The sequence below is a fragment of the Manacus vitellinus genome, unplaced genomic scaffold, assembly GCF_001715985.3.
Source record: "Manacus vitellinus isolate BGI_N305 unplaced genomic scaffold, ASM171598v3 scaffold_4_pilon, whole genome shotgun sequence".
In the NCBI taxonomy this organism is placed as follows: domain Eukaryota; kingdom Metazoa; phylum Chordata; class Aves; order Passeriformes; family Pipridae; genus Manacus; species Manacus vitellinus.
In genome coordinates this window covers 43,617,229-43,640,478 of record NW_021940604.1, presented here as the reverse complement: position 1 = coordinate 43,640,478, position 23,250 = coordinate 43,617,229, and the positions used below count along the sequence as shown (strand labels likewise).

At 37.1% G+C, this 23,250-nt stretch overlaps 1 protein-coding gene across 3 annotated transcripts in view; it reads right to left on the bottom strand.

Moving 5' to 3' along the window:
- Positions 1–202: 202 nt before the first annotated feature.
- The window catches only part of DST (dystonin), a 277,490-nt gene continuing 254,442 nt past the window's right edge, over positions 203–23,250 (bottom strand). For 2 of the 3 annotated variants that reach the window (XM_029962798.1, XM_029962797.1), the window contains 15 exons: positions 22,473–22,601; positions 18,537–18,680; positions 17,505–17,693; positions 16,618–16,747; positions 15,645–15,808; positions 15,160–15,322; positions 13,506–13,660; positions 13,266–13,340; positions 12,384–12,401; positions 9,241–9,358; positions 6,866–6,934; positions 5,896–6,095; positions 5,324–5,434; positions 2,621–2,744; positions 203–1,256 (listed from right to left, as the gene is read on the bottom strand). In XM_029962798.1, coding sequence (XP_029818658.1) covers positions 991–1,256; positions 2,621–2,744; positions 5,324–5,434; positions 5,896–6,095; positions 6,866–6,934; positions 9,241–9,358; positions 12,384–12,401; positions 13,266–13,340; positions 13,506–13,660; positions 15,160–15,322; positions 15,645–15,808; positions 16,618–16,747; positions 17,505–17,693; positions 18,537–18,680; positions 22,473–22,601 — 2,055 coding nt within the window. In that variant the 3' untranslated portion in view covers positions 203–990. The remainder of the gene's footprint in view (positions 1,257–2,620; positions 2,745–5,323; positions 5,435–5,895; positions 6,096–6,865; positions 6,935–9,240; positions 9,359–12,383; positions 12,402–13,265; positions 13,341–13,505; positions 13,661–15,159; positions 15,323–15,644; positions 15,809–16,617; positions 16,748–17,504; positions 17,694–18,536; positions 18,681–22,472; positions 22,602–23,250) is intronic. The other variant, XM_029962799.1, reaches the window with a different exon arrangement.

Genomic DNA, 23,250 nt, shown 5'->3' with positions numbered 1-23,250 from the left:
CATATCATTTCATGTGATTCGATATGTGCAATTTAGTGTTTTGTTAAACAAACACAGTAGCTAACCAAAATCTGATTGCTGATAATGGGAAATAACATTAAAGCCTGTGTTCCTATGGTAATTATTGGTTATCTGAAATGGTATATGCCCTAAAATATAACACAGAAAATTACCTTCCTGTGAAATAAGAAATACAATAGAAATAAAGTCAAGGGACATGTTTATTTCAGAGCTTTCTGCAAGCAAAATTGCTTTGATACAAAATGAGTTCAATGATACAGTGCTACCATCCACTCAAGCAAAAGAAAACCTCACATTTACATGAATGCACTTTATATTGATATTCTTACAGAATATATCCAGAATGTGTCTGGCCTCATTGAAAGCAATGGCACAGAAATGCTGCAAGGTATTGGAGTATCATATTATTGGCGAGTGCTTAATTAACTCTGTGAGTTCTCTGAGAAATGCTGTATAAATAAGGGTACTGTGAATGTGGGTTTGTATTACTTAGTAGTTTTGATGTACATCCTTTAGTGTTTGCTTAGTTAGCTCAAAACGTGTAATTGTGTCTTTTGGCTTTTAGTATTCTCTTTTTCTTTTTTAAAGAAAAATCATGAGGTATCCTTTACTGTTAACTAATGACATAGTGAAATAGGCCTATTTTATTGAGATTGCAGAGACTTACTGTACATTCAGTACACTGTACATTCGGCAATTATTTTTAGTGTACTTTCTACATGTTACTGTGTACAACTGTTAGTTTACATTAGAACTCTTTCTCTTTCTCACAGGATATGGCAAAACCAAAAACAAATCTGACAAAAATTATACACATAAAATAAGAAGACAAATACACAAATAAGGCCATCTGCAGAATTAAAAATCCACCTCTTGCGATATTTCACAATAATTTCTACATAATATTTTACATCTTATGAACTTAAATATTTAATGCAAAAGGAAAAGACTTTTGTGGAGCCAATCATATTATCTCTTCAAGGACTTGTCCAATTTGCTGGCCAGTGGCCTTCTCTGGGGGGTTGGAATTTTTGAAGGCTTGGCTGATCCTGGCCGAGAACCTGCTCGGGGTGTCGGTCTGCTTGTAGCAGGAACAGTCTCTGACATATCTGAGCACACAGACTGGATTTCTGAAATGTCAAAGTCAGATGCGTCACTGCCTCGGCGGCTACTTGACCTGCTGCCAGCCTTGCTTCCTGCTCGGCTACCAGGTCTGCTTGGAGTTCTTCTGGTTTCTGGAAAGAGAGAAGCTAACCATCAGTATTAAAGGTAAGGTTGGAAAAGATGTGCAGGTCTTTCCTAGGTCTTTAGCAAACCCAAAAATTCCTTATTGCACAAACTAAACTTTAGACCTCTGCCAGGCAAGTTAAATGATGCTGTATCTCACACTAAACAGAAGGAAATTCAAGATCAAACACTGATACATAGTTGATTTGTCACTAGCACATCTCATTAAAAATGTGTTATCCTGGTTTTCCTGACTTACTAGACATGCATTGTACCTTCACTCAACAGTCAGAGCCTTTCTTTCCCCTGCCATTTTCTCAGCTATGAATTGAAAAAAAAATTAGTATCTGGCCTCTTCATTCTATCATGATTTCTCAGTATATGCACCTTGGAAATGCAAATTAACATCCCAATTTTTAAATGTGTACCCCTCTTTTTAAAAAAAAATCAAGCTCACACAGTTGAAAGCTGCAACTAAACAAGGGCAGAGTATACATTCTCCCAAACAAAGGGCTGAGTAAATGAGCCCTCAGTAAGCCTGCTAAAGTAAAAGCCTGCCCAGACAACGCGCCATGAAGAAAAAACCACAACAAAGAATCTTAAACAGAAAATCATTAATGTGGTTTTTCAGAATTTTCCAATTACTTATTAAGTATTTTTGATCTTCACAAATCTGGTTCCTTGCATGTGTGAAGAACTAAAATATTAGGTGGCTCATTTTTTAAAATCACCTGTAATTTAAAAGACATGTACTCTTTGATCAGGATTTCCCACTGCTGCTGATTATGCTTTGCAGAGCCTAAGATGAGAGGAAAAGCCAGTAGAGCTATCTTCTGTTCTAATCATCCATCCTTCTCCCTTATACAGAGCTGCTGTGAGGATCCTGGAAGAGCACAGCCTCACTGCTTTCTATTTTCATATACTGATTTAAAAATCTGTATGGGCTATTCCATTAATAAGGTCACCTACAGCTGCTCCCTGTAGTTCTTTCAAAAGAAATGGATGAGTAATGATTAAGTGAACCCTTTGCTCCATCACAGTTGAGCATAACTTGAATACTGTGAAGAACTGGACCCTTTCTTTTTAAGTAAATGCTTCTGCCCCAGTTCCTCAGGCAGATACATTGGAGATCCCACTGTCAAGAAGATTGCAGTTACAAATTTGCACATCCAGAGCTGAACATAGCTGCTGTGCAACCATGTGAACGGAGGACCATTACCCTGACTATGTGCACCCTCAGTAATGGGCAGACAGTAGGACCTTCACTCCTTCCCACTCTTCTGACATCTCCATCAAACCCTGATGTGACTCTAAGTATTCAGGTGGAAAACAAAGCAAGTGCTAGATCAAGCTCTAAAGTCAAGACACTCACCTGCAAACTGAGCTCTGACTCTGGTAGCTGCTGTTGACAGGATGCCACTGTCTTCTCCAGATTGGAAACCCTTCCCTGATAGATATCCTGGCAGCCTAAGCTTACTTCCTTGAATTGGTGTTCCCTATGCAAAGCAAAACACAATAAACAAATGTTGTTTTCAGCTGAAGATCAGGACTGGTCATAGGTGGTACATAGCTTAGAATATGATCATCGTAACATTCACTGTAAATCTGAAATACTAGTTTGAGCCACTATGGACATTTTTCGTGATGTGAAGTTTTGAATGTTCCTTCAGCAGTTTGTATTTGAAGTAGCCAAATATAAAAGACCAAAGAAAAATTATTTTAAAAGCTTGTTTAAAATTTTGTTTGTATCATAATGCATATAAAGAAAGAAAAAAGCTACCTTCTTATAATTAGTCAGGCACATAAGATTAGTTGATGGTACATCTTGAGGTTTTATGTCTGCATAGCTTGACTTTCCACCATTCAGACTGTGGTTATAGGCGATGAATACATTTGTTTTGCCTTCAAATTATTTTTATATTTGAAACAAGGCTACCAAATTTCAAAAACCTTTTGCTAAGAAAAAAACCCAAAACAAACAAAAAAATCAATCCCTCAAAAATACAACCAGAAAAAAGGGCATAGGACTAATTAAAAAAGTTTCAGTTGTCATTATCTGTCTTATATTGTCTGCAATTTCTCTACTCTACAGTCTTACCCTGCCTGCTTTCTTTTTTCTGAAATAAAATGTCTTGATTTACAATCTGTCCCAAATCAAAAAATTTCTTTCAAAACCACAAGAATTAAATCCTCATATCTCAAAATGCATATAACACACTAAATAAAATGTATGCAAATTGGAGAAAAACTAGAGTATTCACAGTAATTAGCAGAAAAATACTAAGTAAATATCCAAAATATAAAACCAGACCATGAAGTGTGTTCTGTGCCTTTGATCCCCATACCATAGTAGGTAGAATTAGGTACTGAAAACCAAAATCCAGAGGAGTGTGTTGGGAGCTGCCTTGAGCTAAGAACCAAGCAGAGGCCTGGCTCTGGCAGAGCTTTCCCGGCAGAGCTTTCCTGGCAGCTGCCAGCTCAGACCATGTCTGGTGCAGCTGAACAAAAGAACACTGAGATGCTAGGGAACAGACAATCTGCTGGCTTCAACAGTGGTCACAAATGTTAAACTTTCTTTAAAGCCAAATACAATGCTTGACGTTCAGCTAGACACACCTTGGGTATCTCTCTGTTATAAAGGCACTGCTTGGGAGGATAAGGAGAAAGGGAACACTTTCTATTACCTCCACTGGAACTGCTGCACTCTGGGCAAGGCATTGGGGTAGAATCACTGGTGTGAAAAGGAAAATAAGCCTGTTCTTTAGTTTTGCCCTAAGCCCAAATGCATAAAAAAATATAAACTTATAAAATAAATAACGGCTCTCTCAGGCAGAAAATGCTGCAGAATGCCTCAGAAATCCACTGCAACTTACCCCACCCTGACCGTTCCATTTATAATCTTAAACCACGGTTGTTTACATAAAAGAAACTCACCGAAACTACTGGCAGTTGTAAGAGCAGATAAGAAATACAGTGCCCCCATTTGAAATCAGGCCAACTGCTTTCCTGTCATTGTAATCCAATGAAAACAACACCTTCCCATGTCTATAAACTCTTTAAAGTACCATCAATTAATCTTTCAATGCAGTTACCAGCTAAGAGATGAAAGAAAATACATGAATATATTAGAAACTGACAACTGACTAAACTCTGTGCTGGTAATCATTCTAAGCAACAGCCCCGTGTGCTTGAAGTGCTGTAAACACAGACACACCTGCAGTGCACAAGTAACACACACAGAAGGAGGGAGTGAGAAGTTCATTGTGCATCTTTGAGCAAAGCCATGCTGAGGTTATGTAAACTTCACACCAGAAGGTGTCACAAGAATAGCCATAGGCATCAAAGTGCAGATTTGTGAAAAGCAGATACAACAGAGTGGTGGTAGCAAAAGGTTTCCCCTCACTGAGCCCTACACCTAACTCAGGGCAAGAGTAACTCCCACAAATGACACAGTGATACAGCTGCAATCTTTTCACTGACTGTAATGACATTAGAGGAGACACTTTGGCTCCAAGCCCCTTCGAATTTTGGTCACACAGCCTAATTGCCAGCACAATCCTAACTGCTATACTAGCAATTCCTACGTAAGTCATGCTGGTTTCCTGTTAAGTCATCAAATAGCAATCTTATTAGAGCAACGATTGGTCACTACCCCCCCTAAACAAAACTTTCTGTTGTTGGAAGCATTTATATATCAAAGTCAGTCTTTTTTGCCACCTTCTTCAAAGTGATTGGGTATTTCTTTATTAGTGGTTTTGCACTAGAGATCATGATTTATTAATCTTGTTCCTGCAGTTCAGGAATATTACAGTACTTTATGAACCCAAAGTAAACAATTTTAGGAAGGAAACATGTAAATTATATTAAAATGCCTTTTTTTTTTAAAGTACTTTAAAAAAAAAGATTTGGGGGAAAAAAGGGAAGAAATAATTTGACAAAGGTCTAAAATAAAGAAAATGCATTAATATGCACAGGACGTTGCAGCTCTGAAGCACTGAAACTCTAGCGGCTGTTAGTGAAGGGACAGTTTTAGTGAAGGAAGGTCATTAGACTAGAATCTCTGTCCTTACTGTACCTCTGCAGATGACCCTTGATAGTCTGAGGATTCTGATGGCTTAGAAGGAGTTGATGTTTTGCTGTTTGTCAACCATGGTTTACCATAGTTGCGTATTAAATGATGGGGTGTCTGTATGAAACAATGGTAAATCAAAATATGAAGGACAGTAGATGGAAAACAATGTCATGGAGAAGGATACCCAGGCTTTCATAGGGAGATCAAATCTCATAGTAGAAATAAAAACTAAGCAAAGGAGTTAATGACAAATGTTCTCAACCAAAGAGATGGCAGAGCTATGTTTTAAACAAAACGGAGAAGTTCGTTGCTCTTTCAGAGCAATTCTTAAACTGCCAGTTAGCTCATGTGACACCTTAAACGTAGACTTCTTCTATTCCCATATTGCAAGCAAAGAGTAGAGGAAATACATTGAAAAGACTTCTCAGATCCTCCCCAGACTATGAAATAAAATGGAGATACTTCTTCCCTATGAGCTAGGGAAAGCAACAATATTACTTGAGCAAGGAAAAAAACCAAAAATTCAATCTATACCCCATTTGTTAACTAGTGCAGTTCTGTACGCTTCTCCTTACCTTCGGTGTACTTGTAGCAACTCCCTGTGTGGCAGCTGCCTGGCCAGCTTGACTTGACAGAGAAGTAGATCTGTTGGGAGAAGCACCTCTCGAAGAGGGTCGTGATCTACGGCCCCTTGGTCGGAAAGCTGCCATGCTCTGACTGGCACCATCGGCCAAAATGAATTTTTCACGCAGCTCCACATTTGTCCTCCCTTTAGCTGCAGAGAAAGGTGTTCCATTTAATCAGATATGAAAATTGTCACAAGCCTGTTTATGGTCATTTTTGCCATGCCAACTCCAACACATTTTACCAATAAATAAAATGCATTATTGTGTAATGCATTTATTTTGGACACAGAAGAGTTATGTGCAGAACTCGCTTATTCTAACACTTTATGCCAGCAGGAATGAACCACTGTCAAAGGAAGTCAGCGTGATAATGGAATGCTCAACGTGCTAAATCTTTGTTAATCAACCAACTATTAATACATAGACACAACCTGATGAGCAGTTTTGCTATCTCTACAGCTATTTATAATAAATAATACTTGCTTGGATGTTCCAGGAGAAATAGCTAAGTACAACTTACAGGAAAGCAGCAAATATATTTATTCAAAACTATGAAGTTATGTAGTTTGGCAACATGCAATGATGAACATAAAACCCAAACTATGATGAGGTAATTGGTGGCTAAGCACTCACACACACATACAAACACACATATGAGAGGATGTTCTGCATGAATAGATGCAAGACATGTTAGCGTTTAACTGTTCAATGTGAATGACAATTGTTTTTGAAACACTCTTCAAGCGTGTCAAAAAATTAGCTTGCAAAGCACCAGCCCACGTAGGAACATGTTAAGCTAAATATGATGGGTGAAGCACATTGTTAAAAGTATATATATATATTTCTATCTTAAAAAAATGGGAAGGAAATGAAGAGAGAGAAGAAGAGGAGAAGGAGACAAAGAGAGGGATTTGCCAACCTATAGTAGGCTGAGTGGTAATTGAAGAGTTTGATTCCGAACGTAACATTTTACTCCCGTGATGATGAACTAGAAAAAATGACACAGGACATGGGTCACATTAAAGAAAATCGTTAGCAGGAGAAGAAATCAAGTACAGCAGCTGCATATGCAAGAGACTTGGAGCACCAGGCCAAAAGACAGGACTTGAGCAAAAGCTGTCTCTAAGTGCTCTGAGGCAAGCTCTCAAAGGTTTCCTATGCCAAAAGGAAATAGTGCTTGGACAAACAGCTACAGTCCCAAATATACTTGTGTAACAACAGTATTTATCTGCTGACATAAAGAAGTAATATAAGCTAGAGTGATTTTATATAAATAGGTGCAATACTTTTAAAGCTGCTTATGACAACAGTTATTTAAAATGTGATTTATCTGAATACATGAGGAGCACTTGGTGGAAATTAAGATTTGCTAGGTGAAGAGGTCAAGGAAAAGTCTGAACCTGCACCACTGGCATTCATGACTAATCTGCACCACTGACTTCAACCAGACTAGGATTAGGTACCTATGTACAACATCCACCAACTGGATGATTTTATAGAGCTTGGTGTTTCTTTAGACCCACTGCTCTGCTCACTTATTTCCAAGAAAAAGGAACAAAGTACTACAGAGAATACTAAGGATAGTAATAAGGAATTCCAATAAATTAATTAGACAGTTATTAAGTATTATATCTCTCAGCGTCAAGCCAAGAACAAATTGCAACAGTCTACCCCATCAATAGGCCTGAGAAAAATGTTTGGGATACAACAGAACTAACCAAGTTAACCCTTCAATGAAGTCAGATATTTCGAGGTACACTTCATTTTTTACTACCCTGTACTTTTGAGGAATAGGAATAGAAAGCTATAAAGTAAGGATGGCTCTGCAGGCATAAATGACTTTTCCATAGTGCAAAATCAGATGCTAAATTTCAGGTAGACTTGTGGTAACACCAATAAATGTAATATTATTCTTACATTTAATAAACAATATATGCAATAAACTGGAAAGCAAAAGGACTATTTTTAACCCTGCTAAAAAAGTCAGATATGTCATTGTAAAGTTAGGACAGTGCTTTCATGATACTATGATGTTATGGGTTTCAATATGATAAGAAGTTTTGTGGGTACCTTTCAAGCCTGTAGACAAAGGTTTTTAGTGGTACACTGCCAGTCCTTACAAGGGTTCTGTTCATTTTGCATTTAATAGGGGGTTTATGGTAGCTTCTTTTTGGATTTAACACCCTTGACCTAGCATGACAACTGCTGCAAATACAAGCTCTCCTCTCTCTCAAGGTCTGTAACAGAAACCTTCCTCAATATGAGATGGCTGACACTGGAGAAAGGTCTACAAAACAGCTGTGTCACTGTCTTCACTAGCTCATTTGCCATTCCTGAACCCTTCTGTGCTGTTCTCACACTATTACAATATTGATTATTACTACATTCTACAGAACTCCTAAGAAGTAAAAATGAAGTAAATTTAATACTGCAAGTTAACAGGACAGTACTACCTAGCTACAGAACATCAGGTCACTCTGAAAATAGTGAACACTACTTTCTGCAATTTTACTACTCTGGCTGCTATTTGACTTGTGTCTCTTCCACTTCCTTCACAATTGGATTCTTTCCTGTCTCCAGCTGTTCCTCCAAGAACAGTTCCAGACAGCCTACTTTCCCACTACAGAAGAGAGCTTTCCACTGCTGTGTACTGAGAATATAATGCACCTGATACAATGTTCTGGAGTACACAGTGATAGAGCGCTCCCTGCTTCTCTGGAGCACAGGATCCTCCAGACCAGAACCATTTCCACTTGCTTTGTATAAGGCTCAGGGCTCTGCAAAGTGGTTCTGGGGAGGATGCCAATGAAAAGAAAGGTTACAAAGGTAGAGACTGAAAGACCAGGCGCAGCTACTGGCCAGAGAAGTTTCTTATGGTGGTGGTGGTGGTGGTGTGGTTACTCATCAATTAAATTGCCTTATTTTGATTTATTGCCTTAAAACTTCTCTCTTGCTAAGAAGGTTTTATTGTAAATTTCTGTGTCCTACTTCTGCTAAGTCATACAAGCAGCTTACATGGCATAAACTCTATCTGGGCTAAGTTCAACTCTTAATTAGACCGCTTTAACACTGAAGGAACTGTGCAGAAGACACCACAACTATTCCAGACATACATTAGTGGACCAAAGAGGATCTCAACCATGGGATTTAAAGTTTACAAAAATGTGACATTTAGTGAGATGATGTTTACAAGAACTGGCATTTTATACAAGTCCATCTCCATCTTGAGACAATGAATGGTGACTGCATTCAAATAATAATCAGCATGTTCATTTTAACAGTTGCATTACATACCCCGGCAAGGATCATTTTTCACTAAGAACTCATCCAGTGCCATCCAGCCACCTCCAACACGAACCATGACTGTACTCCTTAGGATACGAACAAGGCGCAGTTGTTGAGAGTCACCAAACTGCAATAAGAATCAAACAACAGTCTGAGGTTCTCAGTCATTTAGATGTAGTTTAGCACTGACAGGTTAAAAATCAGACACTTAAAAAAGTTTATTTTGATCTTTAATTATTAGTAAATGCTAAAAAATCAATTTATTTAGGCAGATTATTAAAGCTGTTAAGATTTCAAATCAGATGGCACTGCACTAATCCAAAGAAGATGGCAGAATGTTAAGAAAGAATCTCAAGTTTAATTTTATGCTTGATTCTCAAATGTTTGAGGTCATAAAGGAAGCAAAATTAGTAATACATTATTTAAATGGTTACAGTCTGGTTTTGTGCAAATTAATGAAGACCTATTTGCATTATTTCACTGATAAAATCTTAAGCATACTCTCTTCTGCAACAGTCTTGATTTTTAATGATGTCAGCTGAAAGAAAGGCAGCATCACTTTAAACAATCAGTATGTGGGCTGGAAATTCAATGTGTTATGAGTGTTGCACAGTTCTATGAATTGATTCATTTGTAGGAATATTTTCAGATATAGCACTGACACTGCTCACCTATAGTAAGGTGCATGTGAGGAAAGGAACATTAAAGAAGCAATGAATGATTGATAGCTATCATTATTGTCCTTTGTTATAAAATGTTTGTCACTCCTCTGTCTACACATCAAGGTTCCTCACAATTCAGAGACGCACAATAACCTGTTTCATACTAAGTTCTGGTATGAGTCCATTTTTCCTTTGGGCCGATGGCCAGGCTTAATGAGTATTTTGCTCTTGAAACCTGTGTAACAAAACCTGTACACAGCACCTCCATTCAAAATTGGATCAAAGACAACATGACCAAAATGTTGACCTCACAATCTCAAGAAAACTAACCAGAATTCAGTATTTTTTAGCCAATGCTACTAAAATATTTTTATACCAGATCATCAGGTCAAGTGCAGTGCACTCTCACGCAAACATGCAGAGCACTCGCTAAAACCAACGGGAGTTGAATGCACCTCTTTAAAACAATCTCTGACCCTTGGAGTAGGCTGGCCATAATTCAACTGTACCTACTTGCTCCAGTGAGGGCACTGAAATGCTTTAAATGCAAACCACACAAACGTGCTCCCTACTTGTTAGATGACTTTAGTTGTTTGGTACTACTTAAGCCAAGAAGAGAGAATAAGTTTAAAGGACTATTACTTTTAGGAACCAAACAAAAGCAAAGTTTGCTGCTTAATTCAATAATAAATTGTATTTGCAATAAATAAGAACATTCACGTGATCATTATTTGTAAAGGATTTTTAATAATTTATTCAATATGTGCCAAACAAACAACCATTTTATATATGGAGATCAAAGTTTTTAAAAAATGGCATCTAAATTGATGCTGTTTATTTTTATTGCCTTGACCCTACTGAGAATTCTTTCTAAATTCTGAAGATTAGTATCTTTTTTCTTTATTTTTCTTCCCATCCCAGCTTAATTATTCAGTTAGACTCCATCAGGCAACTATATCAAGGGTCAAATACAATGTCCTTTGGCAACTGCCCACCTAGCTGCTGTTAATTCAGACAGTGGGGCTCCTGGAAAGTAACACAAGGCATTTCTTCTAATGGTAACTCAGTTAATTTCCTTCTTAAAATAGCCAGGATACCAACTTTCCTTAAACAGTATTTAACATTATTTCAAATAATCAGAGCTAAAAGCATAAGGGAGTTTAAGCTACAAAAAGTCCTGTTCTTGACAACAGTCATATAACGTCACTGTCACTAGAGAAGCCTCAGCTAACTTCCTGTGGCTGCTTTTTACCATGGTACTGTTCTGCACCAGTAAGAGATGCTCTCAAGAAATGCTGCATGTTTCCCAGATCTGAGAGTACAGATGGCAGATAAGAGGATTAACATAATTTCAAAGAGTCTTTTAAAAGAGAGACTTGTTCTATATGTGAAAAACATTTTCAATTATTGTTTAGATATATTGCTTGAGGCATGTGGTAAGATTATCCACTGCTCTGTGCTTTCTTCTATACTTCAAGTATAGAAGTATATTTACTTGCCTTTGCAAGTAAATAAGAGTGCGCCCACATTTGCAAAATCTTTAGATTTAAAATGGCTAATGCTGTTAACACTAACATATCCGGAATGTATTACACATATTATTGTCTTTTTAAAAGCATAAGATACTAATGGTATCTAGTTTGCATAAGGTATTTCCATTCTTACCAGGCAAATATGATTTAGCACTTTCGGAGGCTGTGTATCAGTACGTACCACAGGAATAAGTAAGGACTGGTTAGCATTTCCTCCCTGTACGGCTTCGGTATGACTCACCAGTGACCCAGCTGACACAAAGTATGTTTAAACACAGCTCCAGTACATTACAGACTTCCCATAGCTCTTTGAAAACACTTTGGGAGAGGGAGTAGTCTAAACTGGAACAGCAAGTTTATTTTGCCTATTTCCAAAATATGTATTTAATGATTTGTGTTACTACACAAAATACCACAAATCAGCCAGGTTCTTAACCAGTCTGCTTGATTCTACCTTTTTTTTTTTGCAAAGATGAAAGTATTTTTTATGTAATTTGCAATTAATAACTGATATGATTCTGGGATCTGTTTACCACAATTAGCCTTTAATCTAATGGCCTAAAAAAGATATTACAGAATTTTGAAGGATTCCACTATAAAGCTGAAAACTGATTAGATAATAGTAATCTCTATAATTACAGTTTAAATGCTCAAGATTTTTTGCTGTGGGAATTGCTGCTGACCATTATCTGGTTCCTTTAAAAGTAATCTCCTTAATGAGAAAAATTGCCAAAGAAAGCAGGTGAGGGATTGTAGAGGAGGGATCCTGAGACAAGGAACGCTCCATAGCATTTAAAGAAATACCACAGCTGACCAGCAATGAATTAGCTGAAGATGAATGGATGGCAAGTAGACTGACCATTGCAAGCTTAAATCACTATGCGTTAGAAAAAAAAGAAAAAAAAAAGGGGGGGACAAATAAAAAAGAAACTTCATAACACATTCCACTGGTTTATACCTGATTTCCCAGGAAGAACTGATAAGAAATGAAAAATGGAAGAAAGACACGATTAGTTTACAGGAAATTCTCTACATGACTCTAGAACACATGCAAACTAACACATTAGACACTCTAAATAAAGTATCTACTTGAGGGATGAGCAGGTAGCTAGCCATCCAGAGACTGAATATGGAAAATATTCAAGGCCTCTGTTTCCTTCCCATTGCTGTTTCTGTGGTCTTTTAAAATAATCTACAAGTATCTTTTAATCTCTCTTAGCTGAATATCGCATATTCCACTTGAAATTGTTCTGGTTTTTGGATCCTGGAGTAGCAGATCTTTTTCCACTATGTGATATTTATTTTTCTTTACTAAAATCGTCCTGCAGATATCTAACACTTTGCCTAACCTTCACAAGTATGTGTGTTCCAATAAAATGACAAGAGAGGGTAAAAGTGATTGAATACACTTTGGTAAAACATTTTTGAAGTACAACACAATACCACAAGAAAACAACAATCACTGTTTTCATTAAATTAATGGAAAATCAGCTACAGTTTAAACACTTTGGGTATCCAGGCAAAAAGACTGGCTTCTAAGGAGACACTGTTTGTATGTATTTATGTGTGTGTGTTATATACATGCAGTTAGCTTTTAAAAATTCCTTATAATTAAAAACAGCTTCAGTAGTTTCAGCAAAAATAAATACAAGCAGCAGCATTTTTCCATATTTTTAATCTATATGTTCTAATAAGAGAAAAAAACCATAAAATGTAGACAATCTTAAAGAAAAGATATAATTGCCATAAAAGATTCCTATAAATCAATATAGCTTAATTCCTTGCATAAGCCATGTCATATGAAGAAAGCTGAAAGAACTGAGGTCCTTAAAAGACTTACCCTGTACTTATTATCCCCAATCTGTTCCACTTGAAACCGTTTTGCACATTTACATTTCGCTACCTGCCTTGTAACCTGCAAAAAACCACAACTGGATAATTACTTTACTGTAAATATCACATTTCTAAAGACTTGTGTACCTAGTAAACTTCAAATTATATAGGAGTGAAAGTAAAATGAATTATTAAAGAATGTGACCCCAGTAGAACAAAATGCAACCTAAGAAAGCAGAGAATGTACCTCATCTTCAATTTTGTCAGCATCTGTGAGGGGCTTGTATGCATCCTTATTTGGATGAAGAGCTGCTACAAATTCATAATAGTCAATATATCCATCACCATCTCTATCAAAAATGTCTGCAACAGCACTCATTTCAAGTCGGCTTGTTGGGAATTCTGCAAGACAAAGACAACAACAAAAGTTAAATTTTTTGGCTTTTCAAATCCATTACAATGAAAGGTTTTATTAAAAATATTAAAAATATTAAAATATTAGGCATTTGGTGACAGATAATGTCTATCAAAAAAACCCAACAACATTCAAAAGAGTGAAGGAATCTTTCTGAAAAAAAACCAATCTGGATCTCCAGCGTTACCTGGGTACTGGATTAAAATGAGTATCATAGTGTGGCTTGAAGACAGACACAGAAGTGAGGGCACAGATTAAACTGTAAGGTATATGTTGGGGTTTTTTTTAACATTTTGATCTTCAAAGTGCATAAAATACCACAAATTAACAAGACAAATTATTAGTGAGGACAGGTCAAGCAAGCATTTCACTGCTAATTAAATCTGGAACGCAAGGCCGTCCCAATGCAGATCCATGCATGGTGTTTCGTGAAATCCTTCTTTAGATGAAGTTCACTGCAGCAAAATATTAACCTTCACACAGATTCTCAATGAAATGGTGAAAGGAAATTTCAAGGTGATGAACAGTGATTATATCATGAGGGTTTAGCAGTCATAACAAATTGATACCAAGTTAAATGGGTAAGCTATTTAACCTCTCAGTGATACGGGGTTTTTTTCCATGAGTTTCAGTCACTTCATGCAAAACAGCAATGTCCATGTATATGCATTTCCTAAAGTTGGGGGAAAACATATAGACTACAATATCCTCCAGCTGACTAACTGTGAGATGCTAAAAGCAGCCCAATTCCCAGTCTTTACTGTTCAAAGTAAAAGTGTCCATGATTTGAAGATAAAGGACTATTTTAAGAAGTAGGACCTTATCTGTTATGAGCCTGTTGCTAAAAGGAAACATGATCACATATAGACATGATGTGGAAGACTTATGTTACCACCAGCTGTGCATAACTAATGCATACCAATCCATCAGGAAAGCTAGGAAAAGTCCCTTCCTAGTTTGATTGCTTGGCATTTTGACCCTTATTATATAGCTATATGAATATTGTCATGGTTTATGGAAACACTGGTTTCAAAAATTACATGGTTTCCTTCTATAACTGAAATTATCCAATGCAAGTTCTTTGATAAAAATCATATGATCATATGATCTGATTTTGAAAATCATCTGTAGGTTCATTTTACTACTATGGTACATTTTACTATTATGACTAATAAATGAAAAGTAATTGTTGAAGTAGCTACTGTACTGTAGGAATAACAATCCAAGTCCAGTAAGCCAGTAAACTGCTAGCTAGACAATAATATAAATCTGTCATTTGTAACTTGATTCCCAATGTAAAAGAACTAGAAAGTTTCTAGAATCTAGAAATATTTTCAAGTAAAATAATTATAAAGTAATAATAATTAATAAATTCAAAAGGGAAATCTGCAACCTTTTAACACAATAAACCCTTTAGTGTACATTATATAGACAATAAGACTTCATGAGGTGTTTGTTCCAAATTCAACATAATTTTAAAACTTACTTGAAGAAAGAATTCCATCAATAAATTCCTGTCTTGTAATCTTTCCATCTTGATCTTTATCAATCCTCCTAAAGAAGTCCATCACACGAGACTTCTTATGGTTCATCCATCGCATGTATTTTTTCCTCCAAATATCAAAATCAAAGTTGGCAAATTCTCTCAGCTTAATAAAAAACAGAAAGAATTTTTTTTCAGCTGAAATCCATCAGTCTAAAACATCAATGAGATAGAAACCATCTGCGTTTTGTTGAATAACTAGTTCTTTGAGGACCTACATAAACATTTTAAATCTCTTAACTCTCCTCATTTAAAATGATGACAGCCTTTAAAGTACACTACAGCACATGCATCACAGTGTTTTCAGTTAGCTGTGTCATACAATATAACACAACAGATATGGAAGTTGTTTACAGTATTGACAATTTAACCCAGGGTAAAGAATATTACGCAAAATGTATGTATATTCTGTACAGTCCTTTTCTGACCTCTTCAAGTCTGTCCAAAGCATCATTAAGTTTTCTTCTCCTTTCCAAGGCCAGAAGCCAAACCTGCTGCCATTTGCTGACTAAAAGGTTTACCCGTGGATTCTTGGTTTCGATTTGTGCCTGGGTTGCTGATGGATACATGCCTGGTGTTGGGGAACGCTTCCCTGTTAACACATGATAAAATGCATAAGTCTCACACAGTTCCAACAAAACAAACATTCACATGAAGGCTACTTGACCCTCCTAAAATTACTCCTTCCTGTCCCAAATAAGGAGATAATATCCCGATATGTAATGGGACTTTTTTCTTTTTTTTTTTTTTTTACCATTTTTGGGGAATGATCAAATGGTGGTTACACTTGCTTTTGTCTAGCCAGAAGCAGCTAGTAGTGGCTCCACTGCATGGGTTAAATTAAATCTTTGTAAATCTCTCAGAGTTGCAAAGTAAACAATCTGATTTTAGAAGCAGGTTCTATCTATGGGTAAGTATAAAATACAATGGGTAAGTACATCTAAAAATACAAAAAGCAATTTCCTCACTTGATTCACTTTTCATTCAACTTCACTAAGTACACATCTTATTTGATTAATATAATTCCATAGACAGAGCACAATTTTGGCACACAGAGCACAATTTTGGCACTAAATCTTTATGGGAAGCTGTTTGCACTTTCAGGTAACAGTAGGTTTGCAAAGACTCAACATGTACTTGCTCTTGGAAGTTTAATAGCACATGAAAGGCTGCACACTTTAAAAATAGGTATTGATGAAGATTAGAACAAAATTTAAAAATACATGTCTGCCACGAGAAATTTCCTCACAATGAAAAATGAGAGATAATTGGAAAATCAGCCAAGAGAATTTCACCGTTTCATTCAAAGCTAATCAAACGTATTAGATTATTAGCAATCTGTAAACTTTATAGATAAAGCAACGTTATGTGTGACCCTCCCCAAAATACATCATTACTTACTGCCTGCTCTCCCCTTATCAAGGACAGGAATATGAGATTGTACTGGCATGGGTTCAAGTGCTTTTCTTTTATGGGTCTTTGTAACTTTATCCACATCAGGTTGTTTTCTGGTCATTTCCTCCATGAATGTCTACAATCAGATAGAGGTGATATTAATTAACAATACACAAAAGTAACCACAGGAATGAAAAACATATAAAAAAGCTAAACAACAAAGTTATAAAGAAAGGCACAGAAAGACACTTATAATGCTAAACTCACAAAATAGACACAGTTAAAGGTTTTGTAGATAAGAAAAATAGGCAGTATAAGCTTTTGAAACCACTACGCCCTGGCTGTTAAAGGAAGCCTAAATCCAAAAACAAGGCTGTCAAACCCCTTTATTAAATGTATATGGTGAGGTGCTATACAACAATATTTTGCCTCTGAGTACTTGCTGTTCAGACCACAGTTCATAGAAGTGACACAGCTCTGGTGTGTAAGCTGGGGTAAGTCTGTGAGCATTCACTGCACCAGCAGCTCCCTCTGGTACTTCATAAACAAGATTTTGAAACCCAATCAGTGAAGCCACACTGCAACACTAGTTCTAAGGTGGCAGCACTGTAATATATTTCATGTGGGTTTTTCTTTTATTCTTGTTATTATCCTTCTTCCTCTGGGGAATTGTAGGTTTGCTTTTAGAACAATGTGACACTAAATTTTTGATTGGTTGTTTTTTTATCTCTGTATTGAATAAACTACAAGCACATCGTACACATACAAAACACGTGACTGACTATCTGAAAAGGAATTCAATTATGAGAAAAAACAGTTAAGGAAATTCACACCTGATTAAGAATCCTAGCTGAGATGTGAGCACCACCTAAGCGACACTTAACATTCCTTACCTGATGTTCAGCTATAAGCGCTTTAACTTCCTCAATCTCCTGGGGGATAACCTCTTTATCTTTTTCAGTTAGTGTGGTCTCTGCCCACTGCAACCAGGACAGCAAGGCTTCCAGCAATTCCTGGTTAGCAATAAGTCCAGCCAGGGCTCCTGCCAGTCTCTGTTGATGTTGTTTAGCCCATGCTACAACCTTGATAAATGAACCAATGTGTGAGTAGGTGCACATCTGAAATTCTTCACAATGTATTTAAAATTTCTCTATTGACTGTAAACCCAGAGCTACCTCTTAGGCCTATTGATGTTTGAACATCAAAGGTGTTAAATGTAGGGGCTGATCACTAAAGGTAGCTAGGTAACTAGAATTCCTAGTTCAACACACTTTTTCCACAGATATTCAGGATCAGGTGCTGTTAAACACAGTAACCAGCACTTTCAGGTAACATATTAAGAATTTTAACAGACAATATGTGTAAGTTTCTGAATCACAAAGGATTTGCCATCCATCTTCCTCCTGGGCACTCTTAAAGCCATACTTCACTAACACCAGTATTTTGTTTTTCTTTAAACTTAATATAAAACAGAAAATACCACCTTAACAGTTGAGGGTTGTACACACTCTGCAACCTACCTGCAGCCACTTCAATAATTTGAAAATCTCTAGATTAAGAATACATTGGACAGAAATCCTCTCTGATGCAATTAGAAAATCCTTCACATTTGCCCTGTCCTTTGTAACTTTTAAGTTTACAACTAGAAACTGTTGGCTTTCCTCACTTGGGAAGTGTCAGACAGTATTTCCTTTAATACATACAAACAAGGAAGCTTGGCCATCTGCTTTAGTTCTTAAAGCCCTGCAAGTTTTGAAATAAAACCTAGGGAAACATGGTATTAACATCCATCCCCATAGGTATTTTAAATGTTTAGTTCTCAACAGCTGGATCTTTTCCTCCCAGTGTAACTACCATATTAGTTGTCAGCTATGTTCCAATCAAAGATGGACTGCTGCAATGAAGATGGTTTGACATATACTGACCTCTTCAAACCTGGCTCTGATGATTGTTATCCAGTGCTTAATGGTGGTGATGGAGTCTGGATGGCAGATAGCCAGAATAGCTTCTCCCATACCTGTTGCTTTATTCAGTTCTGCCTTTTTCTCTTCCAATTTCTTCATAAATTCCTAAAGCAGAGGTAATAATTTCAATTAGATGCTGAAAAAATTTGCAAGAGAAATCGGAGTGCATAATCTGGACAGTCAACGAGCCTCTTGATTGCTCAAAAACAATCAACTTGCAAAAGGCAAGTTTAATTTGCATGAGAAAAGCTTAAAATGTTTAAAAAGCCTATTCCACAGAAAGTACTAAAGACAGCTCTAAAACCTTTATCCCAGCTTGCCACTCCTTAAAAGCCTACCACTCTCTAAACACTTGGAAGACACATACCCTTATTAAAAAAAACAAAGGAAAATCACAGCATTTAGAAGTGCTGTAAACGAACTATATGATGGTTAGAATCACTACCGGCAACATTTCAATGACTTGGTTTGTCAGTTACAGAAATTCTTCATAACAAACTATCGACCTCCTAGCAGAGGCTGGAAATGTCCAACTATAATTACATGCTCAGACAAGATGACAGAGGAGTTCAGGAGCAGCTATACTAAACTAACACAAATGTGAAAACTCAGCAGCTGAGGGGGAGAGACACAGCAAGAACAGAGACAGCTAATTAGCCATCTGTTTTCAGAGGCACTGCCATGTGGGAAAAATCTTGTAAAAGCAAAAGGATGTTTACAGTTTTAGGCATCCAAGCTCATAGCCATTGTTATTCCTATGATGGCAGGACCACAAATGGGTGCAGGGGGGAACCAACAGGAAAAAAACTGAAGGAGGACTTTTGCCATCCTTTCTATAGCTTGCATTGCTTTCTATTTTTTTTCCTTTTTTTTCCCCCAGTTAGTTATTTTTACTACAATGGTTTTACTATTCTGCCTAAATGTTCTCTTAGTGAGAACCCTTAACTGGAACTGCCAACATCTCTCAGTGTCTAGTTGAATTTTTTTGAGCCCAGTCAGATCCTAGAAAATTCAAAATCACCAAAACATTGTAAAAATAGATTCTTCAACAGGTCATAATGACATTATTCTGTGCCTTAACAAAGTATGAAATTATTATGAAACAAAAGTGTAAAAGACAGTCTCTTCAACTTTGTTCTAGAGGGCTGGAATATGTAGGCTCCATATTTAAAGAGATTTGTTGTTAACTGATTTTGATTTAAGCTTAAATTACTGTCAGAGTTTAAGACCAAATCATAACAGCAAACCTCCTCTCATAAAAATGTGAGTCCTTAGAATATTTCAGTTCAACATAGTTTTGGAAAAGTTGAAGTGGGTTTTAACGAGATTACCAAAATAAACTGAGGCCAGGAGGAGAATGAGCAACTACATTGTTTCCCCTGCCCAGCTATACTAGAATATCTCAAAAATTAAATCTGTGATGCATTACATACAGCATATTAAGCTTTCCCTCAGTAAGGGATGAACTCAGTAAGGGATGAACTCAATTGTGTTGAGCTCTGTGGCAATCCAGTGATACAGACACATTAACAAGAGAGGAGATGGGATGCTTCTCATCCAGCAGTGCAGTGTATTAATCCACTATAGATCTCAGTCCCCAGAGAGGAGGACGAGTGACACAAATCTCTGGCTGAGATAGTAGAATTCACTAAATCATGTGCATTATTCAAGAAAATAAAATCAGAAATAGGCAAAGATGGACCATTTGGATAAAATATTGTCGAGAAGAAACCTTTCAACACACAACTGAACACAAATGCAGCAAAAGTATTTTACAAGAACCACAGTGACAAAAGGAATATATATTTCATATTTATGTGAATAATTTCAATAACGTATTTTTATATTAATATTGCAGCATTATAATACCTAATGGTATATGGTGTAAAAGGAATACATATTCCTTCTTCCCTGATTTTTCTGTTTTTTCTTCTTGAAAGCTAATGTTATAAGCTTAAAAGGAGAGATCACTTATTCAAGGAAGACTGAGTGAGTGGTAAAGCAGTAGTGCCATAATCTTTCTTAGCTTAACAATTTCTCTATTTCTATTCTTTAGCCTTTAAGAAGAAAATATGTTTGGGAGAACCTCTTACAAAGCCTACTAAAAAAATTTAAGTACAGTATGGCCACATCTAACACTGAGGCTAGTTGTGTTGTGCTAGCAATCATCCTTCCCAGATGGACAGGGTTTCTCAGAGACAAGCTTTGCTTTGCTTTGAGGTTTGAAGTTATGCTTCAGCTTTTGCAGCACAATTTGGAACTTCAGTACAGAACTGTTTTGTTAATCCATCTACAGTGCAGAAGAAGAAATTTAAGATTTTTTTTCTTATTACATTCCCCTGCTAATGAATAGTACCCAGTTTCCAGGGCCCTAAATTAAAACTGACAACTTTTTCAAAACATTGCATACTAAGTACATTGAAACTCCTTAGTTAGGAACTGTTAAATAGTTGTATCTTGCATGCACTCCTCTGCATAATAGCATTACCAAACTTGATTTAAACAGGATGCTTTTCCACTCTCCATTTTGTAAGTTTTGCTCTAACTTTCTTCGGAGCAATGATGAACAAATCCATGCCTTATAATTTGTTCTGTAACACTATGCACACTACACTCTTGGAACTGTTACTACTGCACTTACAACAAGTTTTGCATGGGCTTAAACGTGGATGTTTGTAGCCTCTTGTTTGGAGAGTGAAAATATGACCTCTACGCTCTTTAGTTAGGCATTTTCCCATTTCATTACTGCAAAGTTAGTTTGATGGCCCACAATCTACTTTCTGCAGTACCTGTGCCACTGCAGTATTTCAGTAGCTAATGCTTATCAAGTATGACAGCACACTGTTTCACCATGACAAAAGGTTAATGGATGATAACATCATTCTGCTGACATTTACAAATGACCTCGAAAGAAAAGTATACGCCATTTTGATCAATGGTGCTGAGACGATAGATATGCCTTTGCTACTGTAGCCATCTGTGTTGTAATTGCAGGCATCATATACTGCACAGAGGGGTTTGAATCTGTCTCTAAATGTTTACAGTAACTTTCTAAAGACCCATTATTTCCTCAGTAAGCCAAGATGACTCAAACAAGAGCCCAAAACCAGTATAGACATTAAACTATCAACTACATTAAATTTCTAGATTCTCTTTTATAGAAAGAGTTTCAAAAACCAACACTGGATGCTGGACCAAACTACATGGGTGTGGTAGCTTGGTCTAGGCCTTCCTTGGTGACCAGTTTGTAACCAAGGAAGGGTCCAGATTTACCAAGTATTCCCTACGATTTTTACGTAAGCCAGGCTATAAGAAGAAAGGAGGAAAGGCCTTCAGTCTCTTTTCCTTCCGGCGACTTGGAGGTGCAGGTTCCCTGCTGTTGAGTCTGCCGTGTTGGGGAGCGAGGCCTGGTAAGGCCTTGTCAACCTTGGGAGATGGAGGTTGCCGGTGATCATTCCAGCACGACTCTCCGTTGTCCCAAGGAGAGTAGTAAGATAGTTGGTTTTTTTTGCCAATTCTTTTAGTTGCTAGATGTTGGGCTACTAATCAAGATATATAGATATTTTATTTTGGTTTTGTTCCTTTTCCCTTCCCCCTTCCCTTTCCCTTGTGAAATTGTATATATTTCAATTGTATATACCTGTAACATAAGTGTAAATATATTTTTATATATATATTGCTTTAGCTGTCTCTCTCTCGTTTCAGTTTTTCTTGGTTGTTTTTCTCCCTCTTCTCCCTGAGGTTTGGCGGGAGGGGGGACTTCTTGTGGTAAGGTTTGGAGACTTGGCAGGGAGCCAGCTTCAAACCATATCAATGGGACAGACTGCCTTCTTTCTTCTATTTACCTTCTATCAGACCAATTAGAATGAAGAGGATCCTCTTCATTTTCTTGCTTACCCTGTGCTGCTCTATCAGTGTACGCAAGGCCTCTTCATCATCTGGAAGGATGCCATGGAAACGAAGAGCCTGCTCTGCCTCTGCCAGCCACTCCAAAAGGACATGAACAACAGAGTGGAATTCTTCTGCCTGTTAAAATACAAAAAGTCATGGTCACTCATGAGGGGATCTGACAGACACGCTGCAGCTTACCCAAGGAGACTGAGCCCACATTTAAAATCATTAATCACACAGCAGTACTGGCACATTATCTTTCCATTAAAAAGTCAATGATATACAGTAATACATTTTCATAACTGTAAAAATAGCTCATGCTTCTCAAAAAATTATAGGAAGCCTAAAAGCCTGTTCATGCTTTTAGCCATCTGATTTATAGTGTATTTGCAGCTCAGTTGTGAATGTCATGCCTTTACACTGACAAATTACAAGGGAGGTGCTTTGCTTTCAGGGACCAGCTGTAAAGATGAGAACTGTATTTCCTGCACAGCCTAAATCACCAGTTAAGCAAAATGAATTGACAGCCTGTGGGAGAGTGACCCTTTTATGTCTGGAGAAACAAGAAAGATTCACCTTTGGGCACAGCCATATTCAGACACAATTAGAGTTTGAGGTACCTTAGGATTGTGTCTGCTGAGAGACTGGAGATCTGGACAAACCCTGGGAAAAGCAGAGCAGGAATTTTGTACACAGTGGATACACTGCTATTGGAGGAGCCCCATCTTAGAATCAGTCCAGGCTAGTATATCTTCAGAGAGCTGTACATCCATATTATCTCAGG